Source organism: Martes martes (genome assembly GCF_963455335.1).
Source record: "Martes martes genome assembly, chromosome: 9".
Classification (NCBI taxonomy): domain Eukaryota; kingdom Metazoa; phylum Chordata; class Mammalia; order Carnivora; family Mustelidae; genus Martes; species Martes martes.
In genome coordinates this window covers 137,286,201-137,302,955 of record NC_137896.1, presented here as the reverse complement: position 1 = coordinate 137,302,955, position 16,755 = coordinate 137,286,201, and the positions used below count along the sequence as shown (strand labels likewise).

The following is a 16,755-nucleotide window of genomic DNA, read 5'->3' as shown; positions in this document are numbered from 1 at the left end:
TTCCAACTGAGCGGAGAAGCGCAGACGCTCTGGGGCACCCTGTCCCCCCAGCCCCCTGACCCAGCTCCTCCTCCACCCACCCACGGCCGCCTTTCCCTCCTCAGGCCCCAGCCAATCCGACGGGAAGGACAGACAGCTGCGAAGTTTCCAGCATCCTTGTCCAGGGCTGGGTGCAGGCACACACACGCGCGCGCGCACACACACACACACACACACACACACACACACACACGGCTGGGGCGGGCACACACAGACACACACAACCACTGGGGATTTCCCCCGCAACTCCGTCAGCCAGTCGAGTCCCGGTAAGCAACCCTGCTCCGTTTCCAATTACGAGCATGACGCATTTTCTCCAGCAGCCAGGCGGGAGCGCTCTTGCTCAGGGAGGAATACTCACACCTGGGGGAGACCTGGTGGGCAGCCTGGAGGCGGAGGCGGGTGTTCTCACCAACTGAAAGAGCTTGAATTCCAGATTCCCAAAGGAAGCTTTTCAGCCTTTTTTTTTTTCTTAAAGATTTTATTCATTTGACAGAGAGAGACCGCGAGAGAGGGAACACAAGCAGGGGGAGTCGGAGAGGGAGAAGCAGGCTCCCCGCAGAGTAGGGAGCCCGATGTGGGGCTCGATCCCAGGACCCCGGGACCATGACCCAAACTGAAGGCAGACGCTTAACGACGGGGCCACCCAGGCGCCCCAGTTTTTCAGCTTCTGCCGCCCATGTGCGGTGGGCTGCGCGTATGCCCCCCAAACTCACAGGGTGAAGGCCTAGACCCCGGGGGGTGGCGTGTGGAGGCAGGGCCGCTGGGGGTGACGGGTTAGGGGAGGCTGTGAGGGCAGGGCCTGTGATGGGCTTCCGGTCTGAGAAGGGCAGTTCCAGAGCCCCCGCCCCCTCCGCCCCAGGAGGACGAGCGGGCAGTCCCCTGCGAGACCCCCGTCACCCAGCGCCCGACCTGCAGGGAACTGAGGGGCGGGCAAGCCCCCGCGTGGCGTTGTCCGGGCGGCTCACCGCCTGCCGCAGAGGCTTGCAGGCGAGTCGCGGCGGCTCCTGAGGGGCACAGCATGCGGAGGGCACCGGGGGCCGTGGGTTCCACTCCAGAGCTGCGGCCTCCAAAGTCGGCGCGTAATCTTTTTTTTTTTTAAGATTTTATTGTCAGCGAGAGACGGCACAAGTGCGGGAGCAGCAGCCAGAAGCAGGGGAGAAGCCGCTCCCCGCAGATGGGGAACCTGAAGTGGGGCTCGATCCCAGGACCCCGGATCATGACCTGAGCCAGGGGCAGACGCTTCGCCGACGGAGCCCCCCAGCCCGCATGTAATCCTGATGTGGCTCTTTCCGGAAACTTTAGGATGGCCGTGGGGCTATGGGCTCAGCAGGCACAGGGCCCAGTGGCCAGGGCAGTGCACTGTGCCGATGGGTCTCTCGTCTCCCTAGACGGACCCGAAGCTACTGTGCCGACTGTGTGAGGAGATGTTTTAAAACCCGGGCAGACCAGCTCCTCTAACAAAGCAGGAAAAGCAGGGTGGTTTCTTTTCCCAGGAGTGGAGCTCAGGACGTCTGTGCCCGGTCAATCCAGAACGTACGCCGTGGCTGAACGCGCCACACTGGTCTGACTTCACACCCACAGGACCCGCGGGACGCAGAGGGCACTGTCTGGGGTGTTGGCCCGGGCCCCCCCGTGCGGCCCCTCGCAGCATGACTGCTCGGTGGCTGCCGCCCCAGCTGCGGCCGCCCAGGACCGTCTCGGGGAAGCACGGGGACCAGAGCTGGGCAGGAAGAGGGACAGCAGGTTCCCACCGTGCGGAGATGTCCCACCTGCCAACAAAAGGAAGACCCGCGCGCCAGAGGCAGAGACCGGGGGCGGCGGGGGACGCTCCCGTCCCTCCACCCAGAGGCAGTCCCGTGTGTCCCGCCAGCCTCGCCCGTCCTGCTGGAAGCTCCCTCCCGCTGGGTTTGTGTCACTTGCAGCGAGGAGCTCACATCACGCACGTGGCATGACGCACCTTCCATGGACGAGACCAGGGGGGGGCCGACAGCGAGGGCTGAGCCTCGGGCGCGGACATCCAGGCCGCCCGCAGGGGGCGCATCTCCTCCCAGCACCTTCTCACCGCCACACCCCCGGCCCTCAGCCCCCGGCCCCCCGGCCCCCCCGGCTCTGTTCCTGTCCCACTCGCCCCCCCACCCCCGCTCTGATCCTGTCCCGCTCGCCCACAGGCCTGATTCCACTGGCTTCCACTCCTCCCAAGCTCTGGGCCGCCAACAGCACCTCCGTGGGCGGAGGGCAGCGCCAGGACTAACGCTTACTGTAGCCACGCTCGACTCTGTGCGACACGATTCCTCCGCAAACAAGTGACTTCAACCCAAGGTTTACAGCAGTAACGGGATACACTTACCCTCACTCACAAGGCCGCCCGCGGACGGCCCGGGGGCTCCCGTCCCCGCTGGCGCACCCGGGGCCCTCGCCGCCCTCCCACTTCCGTTAGCTTCCTCCTCCGCGACCGTCCAGTCCGCACCCCTCTCGGCACAGCCACCGCTAAGGAAGCTCAAGCCGCCTGCGGCTTATCCGGCCTTAATAAAAGACAAATGCTTTGGGGGCGCCCGGGCGGCTCAGTCGCTTGAGCACCTGCCTTCATCTCAGGTCACGATGCCGGGGTCCCGAGACAGAGCCCCGTCCAGCTCAGCTCCGTTGGGGAACCTGCCTGAGATTCTGCCCCCCCCGCCCCCACGCTGTCTCTCAAATAAATCTTCAAAAAAATAAATAAAAATTTAAAAAGGAAGCATTTGCTAAGTACCGTCCACGGAGATCTCCTCATGCAGTGAGCGGGTGTGTCTCAAGCGACAAGCCCACGAACAAAGGCGGCGAGCAGGGCTGTTCTACTGGGGAGGCCGACCTCCGCGCTCCCCGGGAGGACTCTGGTCTCTGAGCCCTAACGGCGATGACTTTACGAAGGATCCGCCCTCTGCAACATTCCCCTTGGATGAGCGCCCAACCCCACGGGAGTGCTGTCGTCAGGAAGAGCCTCCCCGACTTCCCCGTCAGGGGTGGACACAGCCGGTGGCCCGCCACCATCCTCCCGCGGCCCGCGCACGCCCCACTCCTAAAACTGAGTTGGTGGGATCGTCGCGACTTGTGCCGTGGGCGCACGTTCCCAAGACCCACGTGGAGGCAATGAAAAAGGCATTTTAATACGAAGATTTTTAATTCAGTTTAAAAATCCTTAAAACAATCTGCCCTTCAAAACATGAAGTTAATTTGGGATTTTTCTATTATTGTAACAAATTAAGCAAAACTGTATCTCAGAATTATTGAGGAAAAAGATAATGCAGTACTTTTCCTATTAAAGTCAAAATTTGCTTGTAGAAGAGTTAACAGGCAAATCAACCCAGAAATCTCCGTGAATAAATGCTAATGCGGATAAAATATAAATTTGTTATATACACATACAAGCACCCACAACCGTGATGATTAAGGACCACAAGCCAAGAGTATAAGATTAGGGCGGCTAGTGAATTTTGAGCAAGAAAGTGCCATCAGCAGCTCCGAGTATCCCTCCACTCGCAGGAGAGCTCACCCCCGACAGCACTCCCCACCCAGTTTTGGGAGACGAGTGTCTTCTGTCTGGCCAGTCCTGTCCTCTCCTGCGACACCTTCTCACGACGCAGGCACAGCGTGCGTGGACATCTGCTTACAGTCCCAGAACCGGTCGGATGGAGCAGCCCGGGCTCTCACACTGGGGGACAGGACCCTCGTTCAGGCTGACCTTGAATTAGGGGAAATGAACGTGGCTGGTCCACCATCCCAGAGTTGCTACCACGTAAAAATCACTTTTATAATAAAGCTCCCTTCGTGAAACACACGGATCGGCCAAGGAGAGCTCACCCAGCCCCACATCTACGGCCTAAGAGAAGGAGGACAGGCTCCCCGCTGGGATTCAGGACCAGGGCGAAGGCGGTCTGGCCCCTGAGCGCCGCTACGCGGTCTGAGCCAGGAACTCCAGGTACTGGCCCCGGGCCTCGAAGTGGTCGGCGGGCCGGTTGTACGCCGTCCACACAGGTTCGCCCACGAACAGCCGCATGGCCTTCACGTAGTTCTGGAAAACACAGACACGCTGGGACGTGAATCCCGCCTCCAAGACAAGGTCGCTGGCCACGTCTGTGGTCCGAGCTGCACACGTCCTCCCCGCGGAGCCAGTGGGCGCCGGCTGCCGGGCCGGCAGGCCTCAGGCTCAGGCAGCAAGGCCTCTGCCACAGGGGTTCGGTGCGGACCCCCACTCTCCACAACCTGCCGTCTGCACAGACCCGCACGGACGCGCCCGCCCACACCCCCTGGTCCCGCTGCGGCCCTCACGCCCGGCAGGGCCCTCAGGCTGCTCAACACCAGGGAGGCCAGCGTGGCATCGCCCCTCAAAAGCAAAAAGGGGGGGGCGGCGCCAGGGTGGCTCCGTGGGTTAAGCATCTGCCCGTGGCTCAGGTCATGATCCTGGGGTCCTGGATCGAGCCCCACAATGGGCTCCCTGCTCAGTGGCCGGTTTGCTTCTCCCTCTCCCTCCCCCTACTTCTGAACTCTCTTTCTGTGTCAAATAAATAAAATCTTAAAGTAAAAACATGGAGATCTTTCAATCCCATTTTGGCTTTTGGGAAATTTACCCTAGCAACGACCTCCCACGTGTGCTCGTCACAAAGGTAGGAGGCTCCGGGTCCCAGCACCGGACAGCAGGAAGGGGTCGGACAAGGCTGCTGGCCGTCAGCGGGGCCGCCCACGTGGGCGGGAGCCAGGGGTGGGGACAGCGGCAGCGGGGACAGCAGCTCCAGCCGGCCCCTTGGGGCAAAGCACTGGGGTCCACGCTCCCGCACGCCAGCCAGGGCCCTCGCGGCCGCAGCACGCCCTCCTACCTGCTCGTCCAGCGAGAAGCGGTGGTAGATGCCCGCGGGTAGGGTTATCATGTCCCCCTTCTCCATGAAGATGCGGATCCACTGGTCCTCTTTGTCCCGCACGTCGAAGTAGCCGCTGCCGTCCAGGATGTAGCGGATCTCTTCATCCAGGTGCAGGTGCTCCTCGTAGAACATCTTAATCTGGGAGGACGGAGGGGGCGGCTCATCCGCGGCTCATCCGCGGGGGGCGGCACTGAGGCGCGGTGGCCATTCGGCAGGAGCCGGGGACAAGGGCCAGGCCGCGGGGCTCCAACAGCTCAGGACGCCTGGCGTCGGGCCAGCAGCGGACAGAGAACGAACACGACACGGCCGCTCCGCGTGCCCACAATAGTCCCAGGTCTCCACGGGCAACACCCCGGGGCTGCCGGTCCCCCGACCCCCGGGGCCCTCAACGGAGCGGGGTGCACGCGGCCGGCGCCTGCCCCACAGCTCGCGGCTCCGGGCCGTGAGGACTCCCTCGCCTGCGGGGACCCCTGCTCCCCTCCTGCCGCACACTGGGTCTCCCGCGCCTCACACACGCGGGCACGTGGCCACCACGTGCTTCAGACACGTGTTCGGTCATACCGTGTCTCCCACACGCACAGCCAACACGGTCCGCACACGCCACACACGCACACAGTCATCGCATACGTCACCCATCATCCACAGATGACACCAGGTCACCATTTCCAGAAACACTCTCCCTTGTTCAAATTGTTTGTTTTTCAAAAAGTCCTTATCCCCCTAAAACCGAGAGTAAAAATATTCAGGTGTGGAGCAGGGCCGAAGGAATTGTGCAGTAAACGCCCCCGGACCCTCACCGGGGCCTCGCCCGGCGTCCCTGCCCGCGCTGCTACCATCTGGCCAGCTGCCCCCACGCCGGGGTATGCGAAGCTTTCCTTATGTAACGCTCACACGTTCCCGGAGAACCCACCGATAGTCGGAAAATCGCCTCTTACAACAGGAGCAGCCCACTACCGCCCGTCCCGAGGCCGGCAGGCTGGGGTGACGCAGGTGTCACGGGCCAAGGAGGGGAGCGGGCCAGCCGACCCCACGTGCGTTTACCCGCGCTCGCGGCTCCCCCCGCCCCGGAACTGGCCCGACCACGGGCCTCTGACAACACGAGCAGGAACGGGCACCGGGTCGCTCCCCGCCGGGCCGTCACGGACCGGACAGATCCCCGACGCCCGAACACCAGAGGCGCAGAACCCCGAGGTCTACAAGGGAGAGGGGGGGCCCCGGCACAGCGGAGGTGTTAGAACTCGGTTGTTTTACGGAATCACAAACGGGGTGAGCCAGGCGCGGGCCGGCAAAGGTAAACGTGCCGACCTGAGTCAGCACCAGGCGGGGACGGAGCTGCGGACCGGCCTCCCGCCCCGGCCTCGGCTGCCGCCTGCGAGGACGGCTGCCGCGGCCAGGCCGAAACCACCGGGTGTACGAGGGAGAGGAGTGTGCGGGGGCGACCGGGCGCGGGGGCCTCACGGTGGGCCCAGAGACGGCCAGCGCCGAGGGAGGGAGGGCGGGAAGCCCGCGGCGCCGACCGGAGGAGCGGCCTCCGCTCACACCAACCATCTCTCCCTGTCACACTCGGACTTCACCGCCTCATCCGCTGGAGGGACCGGGGGAGTGACCCCCCCGTAGCGACGAGGACCCCTGTCTGGGTTTCCAAGTACCAGCGACGCGCACCGGGAAGGGTGGCTGATTCCAGGGCCAGGTCAGGGGCCGTGGGGGCGCCGGTGGCTCCGCGTCAGGCGGTGTTCGGGACGACGACGGCCGCCCGCCCGCGGCACAGAAGCCCCTTAGAAAGGCTCCTACGCGCTAAGTCTGGGACAACGGCGCATCGGAACGACCCGCTGGCCTGTGCCGCCCGCCCGCCGCGGTTCAGGGAAGAGCCTGGGAGGCCACACGGCGGTGAAGAGAGGGGAGCGCGCGGCCTCTCCCTGCAGCCCGAGGCCGAGTCAGCGCGGCGGGCAGCGGGTCGCCGCTCCAGCGCCCGACGGCGGGCCGCTCCGGGCAGGGCCTCCCGAGGCCGACCGCAGACGCCGAGTGAAGGTCGGAGAAGAAACACGGTGTTTATAGACTCAAAACCCTTCTCCACAGATCTCCTACCAGTTACGAGGCGGAAACGGACGTTCGGAACGAAGAACCCGACGAACAAAACTTGGCCAAGTTTCCTGTGAGCCAGGAAGGGTCCCCTGACACCCGCGCCTCCCAGCGGCGCGCACGACACCTTCCGCGGCGGGTCCGGCCCCGAACGCGAGGCTCGGGTCTAATCACGGACCCGCACGCAAACGTGACATACGAGACGGTAAAGGTTCGTTTCGGGGACGCAGGAGAGAGAAGCCCGGACCAGCACGAGTTTTCTTCCGGGGGAGAAGCCACTCCGAGGACCAGGACGACGGAGAACGTAGTCACTACTACAGCACACGCGTCTGTGCGACGCAGTGAGACAAAGCAGCGCTGGGGCTCGTGCGCGGCTCGGTCCGCCAGGGCGACCGACTCTTGATTTCGGCTCCGGTCACGATCCCAGGTTGTGAGCTCGAGCCCCACACAGGGCTCCGCGCGGACCGTGGAGCCCGCTCAGGGTTCTCTCTCCCTCTCCCTTTTTCTCCCCATTCTCTTTCTCGCGCGTGCATGTGCACACACGGGCACTAAAAAAATAAAAAATTAAAATTAAAAAAGGAAAAGACAAAATCTCTGCCAAGAAGATGGGTAATCTAACATCCACGGCAAAGCACACCATGGAAGTCTGAGAGAAGTCATGACCCGTTAGGGCGCCCGGTGAGAAATGCCATCATCCCGGAAGCACCGTAACACTCGGGCTCCGCCCGGCAGGCACCATCGGGCGCAACCACAGCACGCGTGTGGCCGCCGCGCCGTGGTCCCGCGCCGCTCTTGTCCTCAGTCCCATCTGCTGGTACACCTGCCGGCTTCCTTCCTCCAACGCACACACACAAGACATCCGAGCCGATGGAAGAACGGTCTGGGAGACGTTCCCTAGACCCACCAGAGGACTGAAGTCACAGGACAAAACGCCACCCTGAGCTCTGAAACAGGTGGACACGGCCCCCGCGCAGGTAAACTGGGGCGACGCCAAGCGGTCGTCCTGGCGAACTGCGGCAGGCTGAGCGCGCGCCAGCTTCAAAGTGGGAAACTCCCGGGAGCCCAGGATTAAGGGAAGCCCCACAGTTCTGTGGCTTTCGTATCTAGAAACCCCATCAGGTTCTCAGGATGAAGATCCCAGAAATCCTCTCACGTTGCAGGCAATGGGAGGGGGAAAGGAGCCATTTTTAAATACTCCCAGAACGTCCTGCACCAAAGGCCAGTACTCCCAGGGAAACAACTGCACCGGAGCCTTATCCCACTTGTGGGAAGACCCTCTCCAGTCCCCTCCAGCCTAAAGGGCGAAAGAAAAGGCCACAACAGAAGAACCAAGCCCACTGAAGGCGAGCCTGAATGGTAACATCACAGAGCACTTCTCCTCCCCAACAGATGACCGCATGACGGGCTCCAGGAGAGAACAGTGACCTAAGGCTTTGACAGAACATTCCGTGGGAGACACAGAATCTACGGGAGGAAGAGTCCTTAAAGAAACAAAGACCCCGGGGGAGAAGAAAATCCAGGGAACTAGAAGAAACCAAACCCCTGGCACCAGCAACAGCAAATGGAACTCCCACCCAGATAACACAAACGCTCACAGTAAAGGCTGCCTTGCCTTGGTTCCTCTTAACAGACACTCCACGCTGGCTTTAACCAAATGACAGGGCACGCTAAAAGCTAAGAAAAAACCCATCTCTAGAGACAAAGCGAGCATGAGAACCAGACAGAGGTGTGACACACATTATGGGAACTAGAGCTCCAGGTTACACAGCTAGTAAGTGCTGGAGCCAGAATTTAAAACTTTTATCTATTTATTTGACATAGAGAGAGAGGGAGAGAAAAACCTTTTGATTTATTTGACACACAAGCAGGGGAGCAGCAGGAAGAAGGAGAGGGAGAAGCAGCTCCTCACTGAGCAGGGCGCCCGATGCCATCGTGACTGAAGCCGCAGGCAGACTCTTAACCGACTGAGCCACCCGGCGTCCCAAGAAACCCCCTTTAAAACACAGACACGAATGAGTTAAAAGCAAACTTTTAGAGAAAGAAACACCACGTTAACAGTAATCAAAAGCAAGCTCAGGAGGGCACCTGGGTGGCTCAGTGGGTTAAAGCCTCTGCCTTCAGTTCAGGTCATGGTCCCAGGGTCCTGGGATCGAGCCCCGCGTCGGGCTCTCTGCTCAGCGGGGAGCCTGCTTCCTCATTTCTCTCCCTCTGCCTACTTGTGATCTCTGTCTGTCAAATAAATAAATAAAATCTTAAAAAAAAAAAAAAAAAGCAAGCTCAGGGAGCTACATTAATTTCAGACAATGCAGACTTCAGAACAAGGAAAGCCATCAGGGGTAAAGACGGGATCATGTAGTGACACAACCGGTCCAGTCTCTCAGAGGACATGAAAATCTTCAACATGTATGCACCTAACAACAGACATCAAAATACACAAGACAAAAAGTAACAGAAGGAGAACACATGAACCCACTATTTCAGTTGGAGATTTCAACACCACCCATCGATAAACAAGCTCAGTTAGCAGAAAACCAGAAACAGCTGCTGAGTAGCACCACCAGTCGACATCCGTGGAACGAGTCAACCAGCAACGGCAGATACACACTCTTCTCAAGCCCGCACGGTGCATTCACGAAGATAAACTGTGCTCTGGCCCATGAAGTAGCCTCAGTGTATTTCCAAGGACTCAAGTCTCACAAAATATATTCTCTGATTACAGTGGAATTAAATTGGAAGGCAAGAAAAGAAAAGTCTCTGGAAAAGTCCCCATATAATTGGAAACTAACAGATATCAAAAAACCCACAGAGGTCAAAGCAATCAAAAAGGAAATTAATCTGGAAGTATTCTGAACTGAATGAAAATGAAAATCATTTGAAATTTGTGTGACGGCACTAGAGAAGCACTTGGAGGAAATCTGCAGCACCAAACACCTATGTTAAAAAAGAAGACTGCAAGTTCATGACCTCAGCAACCACGTTAAGGAATGAGAAAAAGTACGGCTCAGTCGGGTGAGCATCTAAGTCTGGACTGTAGCTCAGGCTGTGATCTCAGGGTCGTGAGATCAAGCCCCACGTCCGGCTTCCTTCTCAGTAGGGGGCCTGCTCGGGACTCTCTCTTCCTTGCCCTCTACTCCTCCTCCCCCCACTTGCATGCTCTCTCAAATAAATAATTAAATCTTTTAAAAAAGGAAAAAGAAAAAACGAAGAGAAGCTTGTGTTTAATAGGAGTGAGTGTAACAATTCCCCTCTTCAAAGAATTCAGAGCCCCCTTACCTTTTCTTCATAATTTGGTAGTTTATCCTTGCATATGGTTATTATGTCCATCCAGCAGTAGTTTCTCTCTTTTCGGATCTTTTCTAATTCTGGATCATTCTCATATTTGTCAGCATCCAACTATTAGAGTTAAAACAACAAAAAGGAGGTCACATTAATGCAGACAAAGAAATGTCCTCTTACTGGATCTCCGGTACGATTCCACTCTAAATTTATCATCCAGTCCTCGGTCAACCGCAAACTAACCTTCCTTCCCCTCCTTTCCCGATTTCTCTGGAGCGCTTCCCCACTCTCTGCCACAGCTAAGGCGAGTGCAGTTGTACTGAATTCCTGCCTCCCTTCTCCCCGGCAGTCCTTCCTGGGGGATTCTACATTCGCATTCTAGTCCCACTTCCAGGTGCCCAGGTGACGCACCCACGACCGAGCCTGTCCAAGGTCACCAACCCAACCTCCACCCCAGCCCTGTTCCTCCAGCACGAATCCTCTGCAGGTCTCTGGTCTCTCTGGTCAGCTGCTCCCCCGGGGCTGGATGCTCCGGACGCCTATAAATAACACCCAAGTTCATCACACTGGGATGAGAGCCCTTCCATCCTGGGGCCCCAGTTGCCTTTTCTACTCCTCTGTCCCTATCACCTGTTTAAAAAAAACAAAACAAAAAAAACTTCATTCTAAGCCAAGCAGAATTATCTGCTCCAAGAGATGTTGCACATCCCCACACCCTTGCTCCCGACAGCTTCCGACACCCAGAAAGCTCCTTCGCCGTCGTCATTTGTCACGACCCTATCTATTCAAGGCCCCATTGAGTTGAAGGCAGACACTTAGCGACTGAGCCACCGAGGCACCCCTCGAGGTCCCATTCTAACACGTCTGGGACGAAGCACTCGCCAGGACCCCAGCCAGAGTTAATGTCACTCCTACTTCTAACTACTGGCAATGACTGGAGCTCCCCTTGCATTACGCTGCGATAAAACGCACATTTTACCCCAACTCCCGAAAGGCAGACTCCAGAGTCTAGTCATCAACACGTTCATTGCTACAAAGATGCCTCCCAAAAAGTCATCAAACCCACCTCGTGCTACGCCCGGGACTGCCCCCCACGAACGCCGCCGATCACTCTGCTGTGTCCCTAGCGACAGACGCGCAAAAATTCTCCACTCGTTCCCACCGATGGAGAACAGCTACTGTGAAGGAAGCGTGTAAAGACCCACAGGACACGCAACCCGGAGAGTAAACCTCGTTTCCTTACTTATGTCCAAGGACATTTCCCGCGGCAACAGGGCTTGAACTCACGACCCTGAGATGGAGCGTCGGAGGCTCCGCCCACTGGGCCAGCCGGGCGCCCCGCCTTATCCAGAGCAGAGCCAGGTCGGGGGAACTGGGTGTGACCCCGCGGACAAACTCGAAGATGTCCTTCAAAAGGTGGTATTTTGGGGCGCCGGGGTGGCTCGGTGGGTTAAAGCCGCTGCCTTCGGCTCGGGTCGTGATCCCGGGGTCCTGGGATCGAGCCCCGCATCGGGCTCTCTGCTCAGCGGGGGCCCGCCCCCCCCCCCGCCTCTCTGCCCACTTAGGGTCTCCGTCTGTCGAATAAACAAATAAAATCTTTAAAAGACATTGTTTTTATGTGCTCGCTCGTCAGAGGACGAGGGCGCACGGGCAGGCGGCCGGGGAGGGAGCCCGTGCGGGGATCACGCCCCGCCCCCGCCGCGCACCCGCACTCTTGCCGGAGCCGCGCGGCCGCTTCCCCGGGGACCCGCCCGCGGACCCCGGCGCTCTGCGGACCCCGACGGCCGCTCCCGGCGCTTCCCCAACGCGCGGCTCCTGCCGGCGTTTCATTCGCACGGAACAGCGGGGGCCCGAGCGGGGGCACAGAGAGGGGCAGAGGGAGGGGCAGCCGAGCCCCCCCACGCCCGGGCCGTCGGCGGGCGCGCGCTCCGAGCCTCCCCGGCAAACCGCAGCGCGCCCCCGCGGCCCCGCACGCGCACGAGCGGCCGGGGCCCTGCAGCCCGCGGGGGGGAGGGCGGCCCCACGCTCGGACACCCGCCCCCGCACCGCTGCGCGCGCCCGGCCCGGGAGGAGGAGGCCGGCGCGCCACTCGGGGCCCCGCACACGGCCCTAGGCAGCGTGTCCCGGCCTCCCGCACGGCAAGTCCACTAACAGCGCGCCCGGCGCGCCCCGGCGGCCCACAGACCCCGGCCGCGAGCCCACCCGGAGTGCCCAACGGCGGCCCTCGACCGTCCGCGGAGCGCGCGCACGGCGGCCTGGGCGGGCCACGGCGCTGAGCCTGCGCAAGGCGCGCCCAACGCCTAAAGCCCGGCCAGCGCCGAGGGCCCCGGGGTCAGACCCCCGGCGCCCCCCCCTACTGCGCATGCGCGCCGCTTCCAGGTCGCGGTTTCCCCGGCGCCGCTACTGAGCATGTGCAGGATGCCCCGGCGCCCCCTACTGCGCACGCGCACAGGTCCCAGGTCGCGATTCCCCGACGCCGCTACTGAGCAGGGGCCGCCGCCAACCACCTGCGCCCGCCCCCCTCCCCCCCGTTACTGAGCCTGAGCGGTCCCTCTCCCTACCACCCCCCGGCCCCGTCCCGGCCGCGGTCCCCACTCGCTGCAAGCGCGGGTGTGCAGGGAGCTCGGGACCCCGCATGGGGGGCCCGCCCCCGCCCCCGGCCCCGCGCACCTTCCAGTAGAGCACCCCGAGCCGGCGCAGCTGCTCCAGGCCGACCGGGCGGCTGGGCTCGGCGCGGTGGGGCCGCCTCGGGTCGTCGGCGGACTCGTCCATGTACCAGGCCTGCACCATGGCCGAGCCGGGGCGCCGCGCGCACCCCCCAGCGCCCGCCCGCCCCCGTCCCTGACCCCGGCCGGCGGCGGCGGCAGGCGGCGGACGAAGAGCGGGCGCGCCCCGCGGGGAGGCCCTTATCCCGGAGCCGCCGGGCGGGGCGGGGCGGGGCCGCAGCGGGCCCGCGGGGGAGGGGCGGCGGGCCCGGGGGCGGCTGCGGGGAGGAGGGGCCAGCGGTCCGGGCGCCCGGAGCCAGCCGGTGCACCAACTTCCACGTTAGAGAAGGGAAATGAAATGCCACCGGAGAACCCGCGCGGCCCCTGTGGGGAGCAGCGGGACTTGAAGTCAGGTCGCGTCCCCACAGAGGACCCAGGGTCACTCGGGGGAGGCCCCGTCCTCTCCTTCCCCGCACCCGTGCAGCCTCAAGCCTGCCTCGCCCTCCCTTTGTAGACTGCCCGGCTCCCTTCCCACAGGCCGGGTTCTGTCCTAGGGGGAACCAAGCTCGCCCTTCCCGCTCCTCGAATGGTCCTCTGCTGAGCAGATTAGAAAAGAAAAGTTTCATTTTCTCAGCGCAGTCAGCCAGAAAAGATCCCATCATCTCACCACCGGGCACAGCCTCCAGCAGGGTATCAGGTCCCTCGGAAGCCCACGGGATTGAACCTAGACCTAAGACAGCACGTCTCCAGAGTGAACAGCCCACTCTGAACCCCGGGAACCACTGCCCACGAAGCCCAGGTAGATTGTGTGTCCGGTCTGCTGCTGCCGTCCCACATCTGGTGGGAGCCCACCTCTCCACTCTTCACGTGACCGGCTGCTGCTTGTCCCCCAGGGCGACGCCTTCCACATCACTGCCCACTTCCTCCTGCACTTCAGATAAGACCGCATGATCTTACCCTGGTGGGGGTCCCACCCACCCCCAGTAAAGCTTCAGGGGCACCCCTCCCCGCAGGCAGCTCTCACAAGGTAACCCAGGACCCCCACACCCCGTCACTTATTTCTGTTCTTGTCCGCCCTTCCTGAAACGCTTCCTTCTCACCTCCCTCGGATAAGGTTCTAGAACACTGGGGAGGTTTGGTGGGGTGAGGTCCGGAGCCGATGACCAAGAAGAAATAGAATAGAAGGAATTCATATCTTTCAGATAGGGAGACCTATCTGAAGAAGCCTACTGAGGCCATGCTCCCAGAAAAGTAAAGAAGGTCCATTACCAAATCCCCCCTGACTCCTGGGTGGCGTCCCACGTAGGATTTGTCAGAGGTTCCCGTGTGTCAAAAGCGACCAGAGGCGTCCCTCCAGATATCGCTATGGATCACGATCCTGCCTTCCCCGGGAAGGCCCTGGAGGGGTGCCGGCGCCCCTCCCCTTCCCCATGGCATCCTAGGCTGCGATGGGTGCCTGGTGAATGGACCAAAATACTGTGTCATGCCACGCATCCTCTGTCCTGAAGACTGCAGACTGTTTTGCCATTTTAACGCATGGAAATACTAGGAAGGTTTTACAAGGGGAAATTACCCAATTTTGTAGCTTTAAGTAGTTTGTAGAAGACACTGACAAGAAACAGTAAAGACTGAAATCCATCATGGTCTAAGCGACATTGCAACACATGTGGTCCTAACAGCCAACTTCCCTAGGAAACGGTCCCCGTTTGTGTTTTAATTCAATCGGGTACTGGTTTCGGCCGGCTCCCAGTGGAGGTCCCGTGGCCAGAAGTGGCTAGACCAGGGATGTGGAGGGGATCACACTAGATCCATCAGGAGGAAACCTCACACGGGAGTCTTAACATTGGCAGCCGTCCTGGTGACTTAGGTGGCTGTCCCGGGCCCAAGAGAGACAACTTTATATAAGAACAGGAATAAACAGGAATAAAATTCTTTATATAAGAACAGGAATAAAATAAAAAAAATATATAAGAACAGGAATAAAGAGAGGGCATCAAGTTTCTGGCTCTTATTACCATTCCGGCCAGGGTACTGACTTCCAGCCAAAAGGCAGACGTTCTCCTCCCCGTAGAGTAGCCACAGGCTAGAGGATTACAGGCTGAGCAGTCGACATGCAAGTGTTCCAATAAGACCGCACTCCTTGAAAAGCCCCTGAGGTGAGAGTAAGGGAAGAGGAGAGAAAGTCCTCACCAATTCCGCACCGAAGCTCAGAGTCCAAATGTAAAGACGCACAGCCCCACGTTCAGGCGCCAAATGATGAAGTTCTAGAACACAGGTGAGGTTCAGTGGGGTGAGGTCCAGAGCCGATGACCAAGAAAGAATTCTTGAGACATCTCTGGTGCAAAATGGTGGTTTATTAAAGCACGGGACAGGACCCGTGGGCAGGAAGAGCTGCTGCCCCGCTATCCTGAGGAGTGGCTGATTATATACCCAGGAGTTGGGTAGGTGAGGACAAAAGGGGGTGTTCAGAAGACTGTCAGGATCCTGGAGGCCTGGTTACTGTCAAGCCAAGGCTGTTTTTCCCTCTAATAAGCACTAGCATGAAGACAGTTGGGAGTTCCCTGGTGGAATGTCACATTCCTCCTATCAAGCGTCCTTGTCAATGAGCTCTAGGTTTAGAAGAAATTTAACTTTATTCATATTTCCTTCCCCTCAGTCTCCTTCAGTTTTATGGGGGGGGGGCGGTGTTAGGGCTTTTGTTTGTCTCTGGAAGTTGGGCTAGGATAAGATAGCTTCTTTGTTGTTAATCATGAGGACATTTGTAAACCGAGGGAGACTCCTGTCTTGCAGGATTGTGATCTCTGCAAGTTAACTATTTGTTTTCCTTTTAGGGCAGCCAGGGGTGCCTGAGGAATGTCACACATATGACCGAGGGGAGCAGGTGGAGAGGGGGTGCAAGGTGCCAGCTTTTGTTTTGTCCCCAGCCAGCCTTCTGCTCCCTCATCACCTCCAGCTCCCTCTTGGTTCCTCTCCTTGGCGTGACCACAGAGTTGCGGAGTGTCCTGTCCTCTCCCCACACACACCCTAGGTGACCTCATGTCATCTAGGATACGCAGTGACTTCCGCAGCCATCTCCAGCCTGGACCTCTTTGAGACCCGCCCCGGTGTCTAACTCGGCATGGCCACATACGTGGTGAATTCGTGTGTCCAACCTAACTCAGCCGAAGCAGAACTCGACTCCCCACACGTCCAGATAGGTCTCCCCAGCCTTTCCCGACCCTGTCAACTGCCGCACCAACCACCCAGTGCCCGGATCCCAAAGTCTAGGGGTTTTCTGTTTCCTCTCCCTTTCCCTCAACGTCCAGCCAAATCCAGCAACGGCACAAATGCACGCACTTCACCCCCGCTCCTACTGCCCTCTTCTCCGGACTGGTAACACTGACTCGTGCAGCGGACCCCAGCTCCCACCTCTGCCCCACGGCAAGCCCTTCTCTGCACGGCATGGACTTAAAAATACAGATGGGGCGCCAGGGTGACTCCGTGTTGGGCAGCCAACTCCATCTCAGCTTGTCTCGATCTCAGGGTCGTGAGTTCAAGCCCTTCATTGGGCTCTACAGGGGTGTGGAGCCTACTTAAAAAAATTTTTTTTAAATAATAAAAAGTAAATAAAAATACAAACAGGATCTTGTTACTTGTTTGCTTAACCTCCTTTCTTGACTGCCGTGGCTCCTGACCACCTCTCCAGCCTGTCTCCTTCCTGCCTGTTCTCTGCCCTCCGCGCACTCAGCGTCTGAACCTGCCGTCCTCCTCTGTGCACTTCTGTT

General features: G+C 59.7%; 2 protein-coding genes across 2 annotated transcripts in view; one reads left to right on the top strand and one right to left on the bottom strand.

Annotated features, from left to right (window-relative positions):
* Positions 1 to 16,755, top strand: part of RPS7 (ribosomal protein S7) — a 261,270-nt gene that overhangs the window by 194,328 nt on the left and 50,187 nt on the right. The window lies entirely within an intron of this gene.
* On the bottom strand, positions 3,178 to 13,199 carry ADI1 (acireductone dioxygenase 1). Its single transcript, XM_080814341.1, has 4 exons — positions 12,957 to 13,199; positions 10,284 to 10,403; positions 4,890 to 5,069; positions 3,178 to 4,087 (listed from the first exon to the last, which is right to left on the bottom strand). Exons 1-4 carry the CDS (start codon positions 13,074 to 13,076, stop codon positions 3,968 to 3,970), a joined length of 540 nt encoding a protein of 179 aa, XP_080670467.1. The 5' UTR covers positions 13,077 to 13,199; the 3' UTR covers positions 3,178 to 3,967.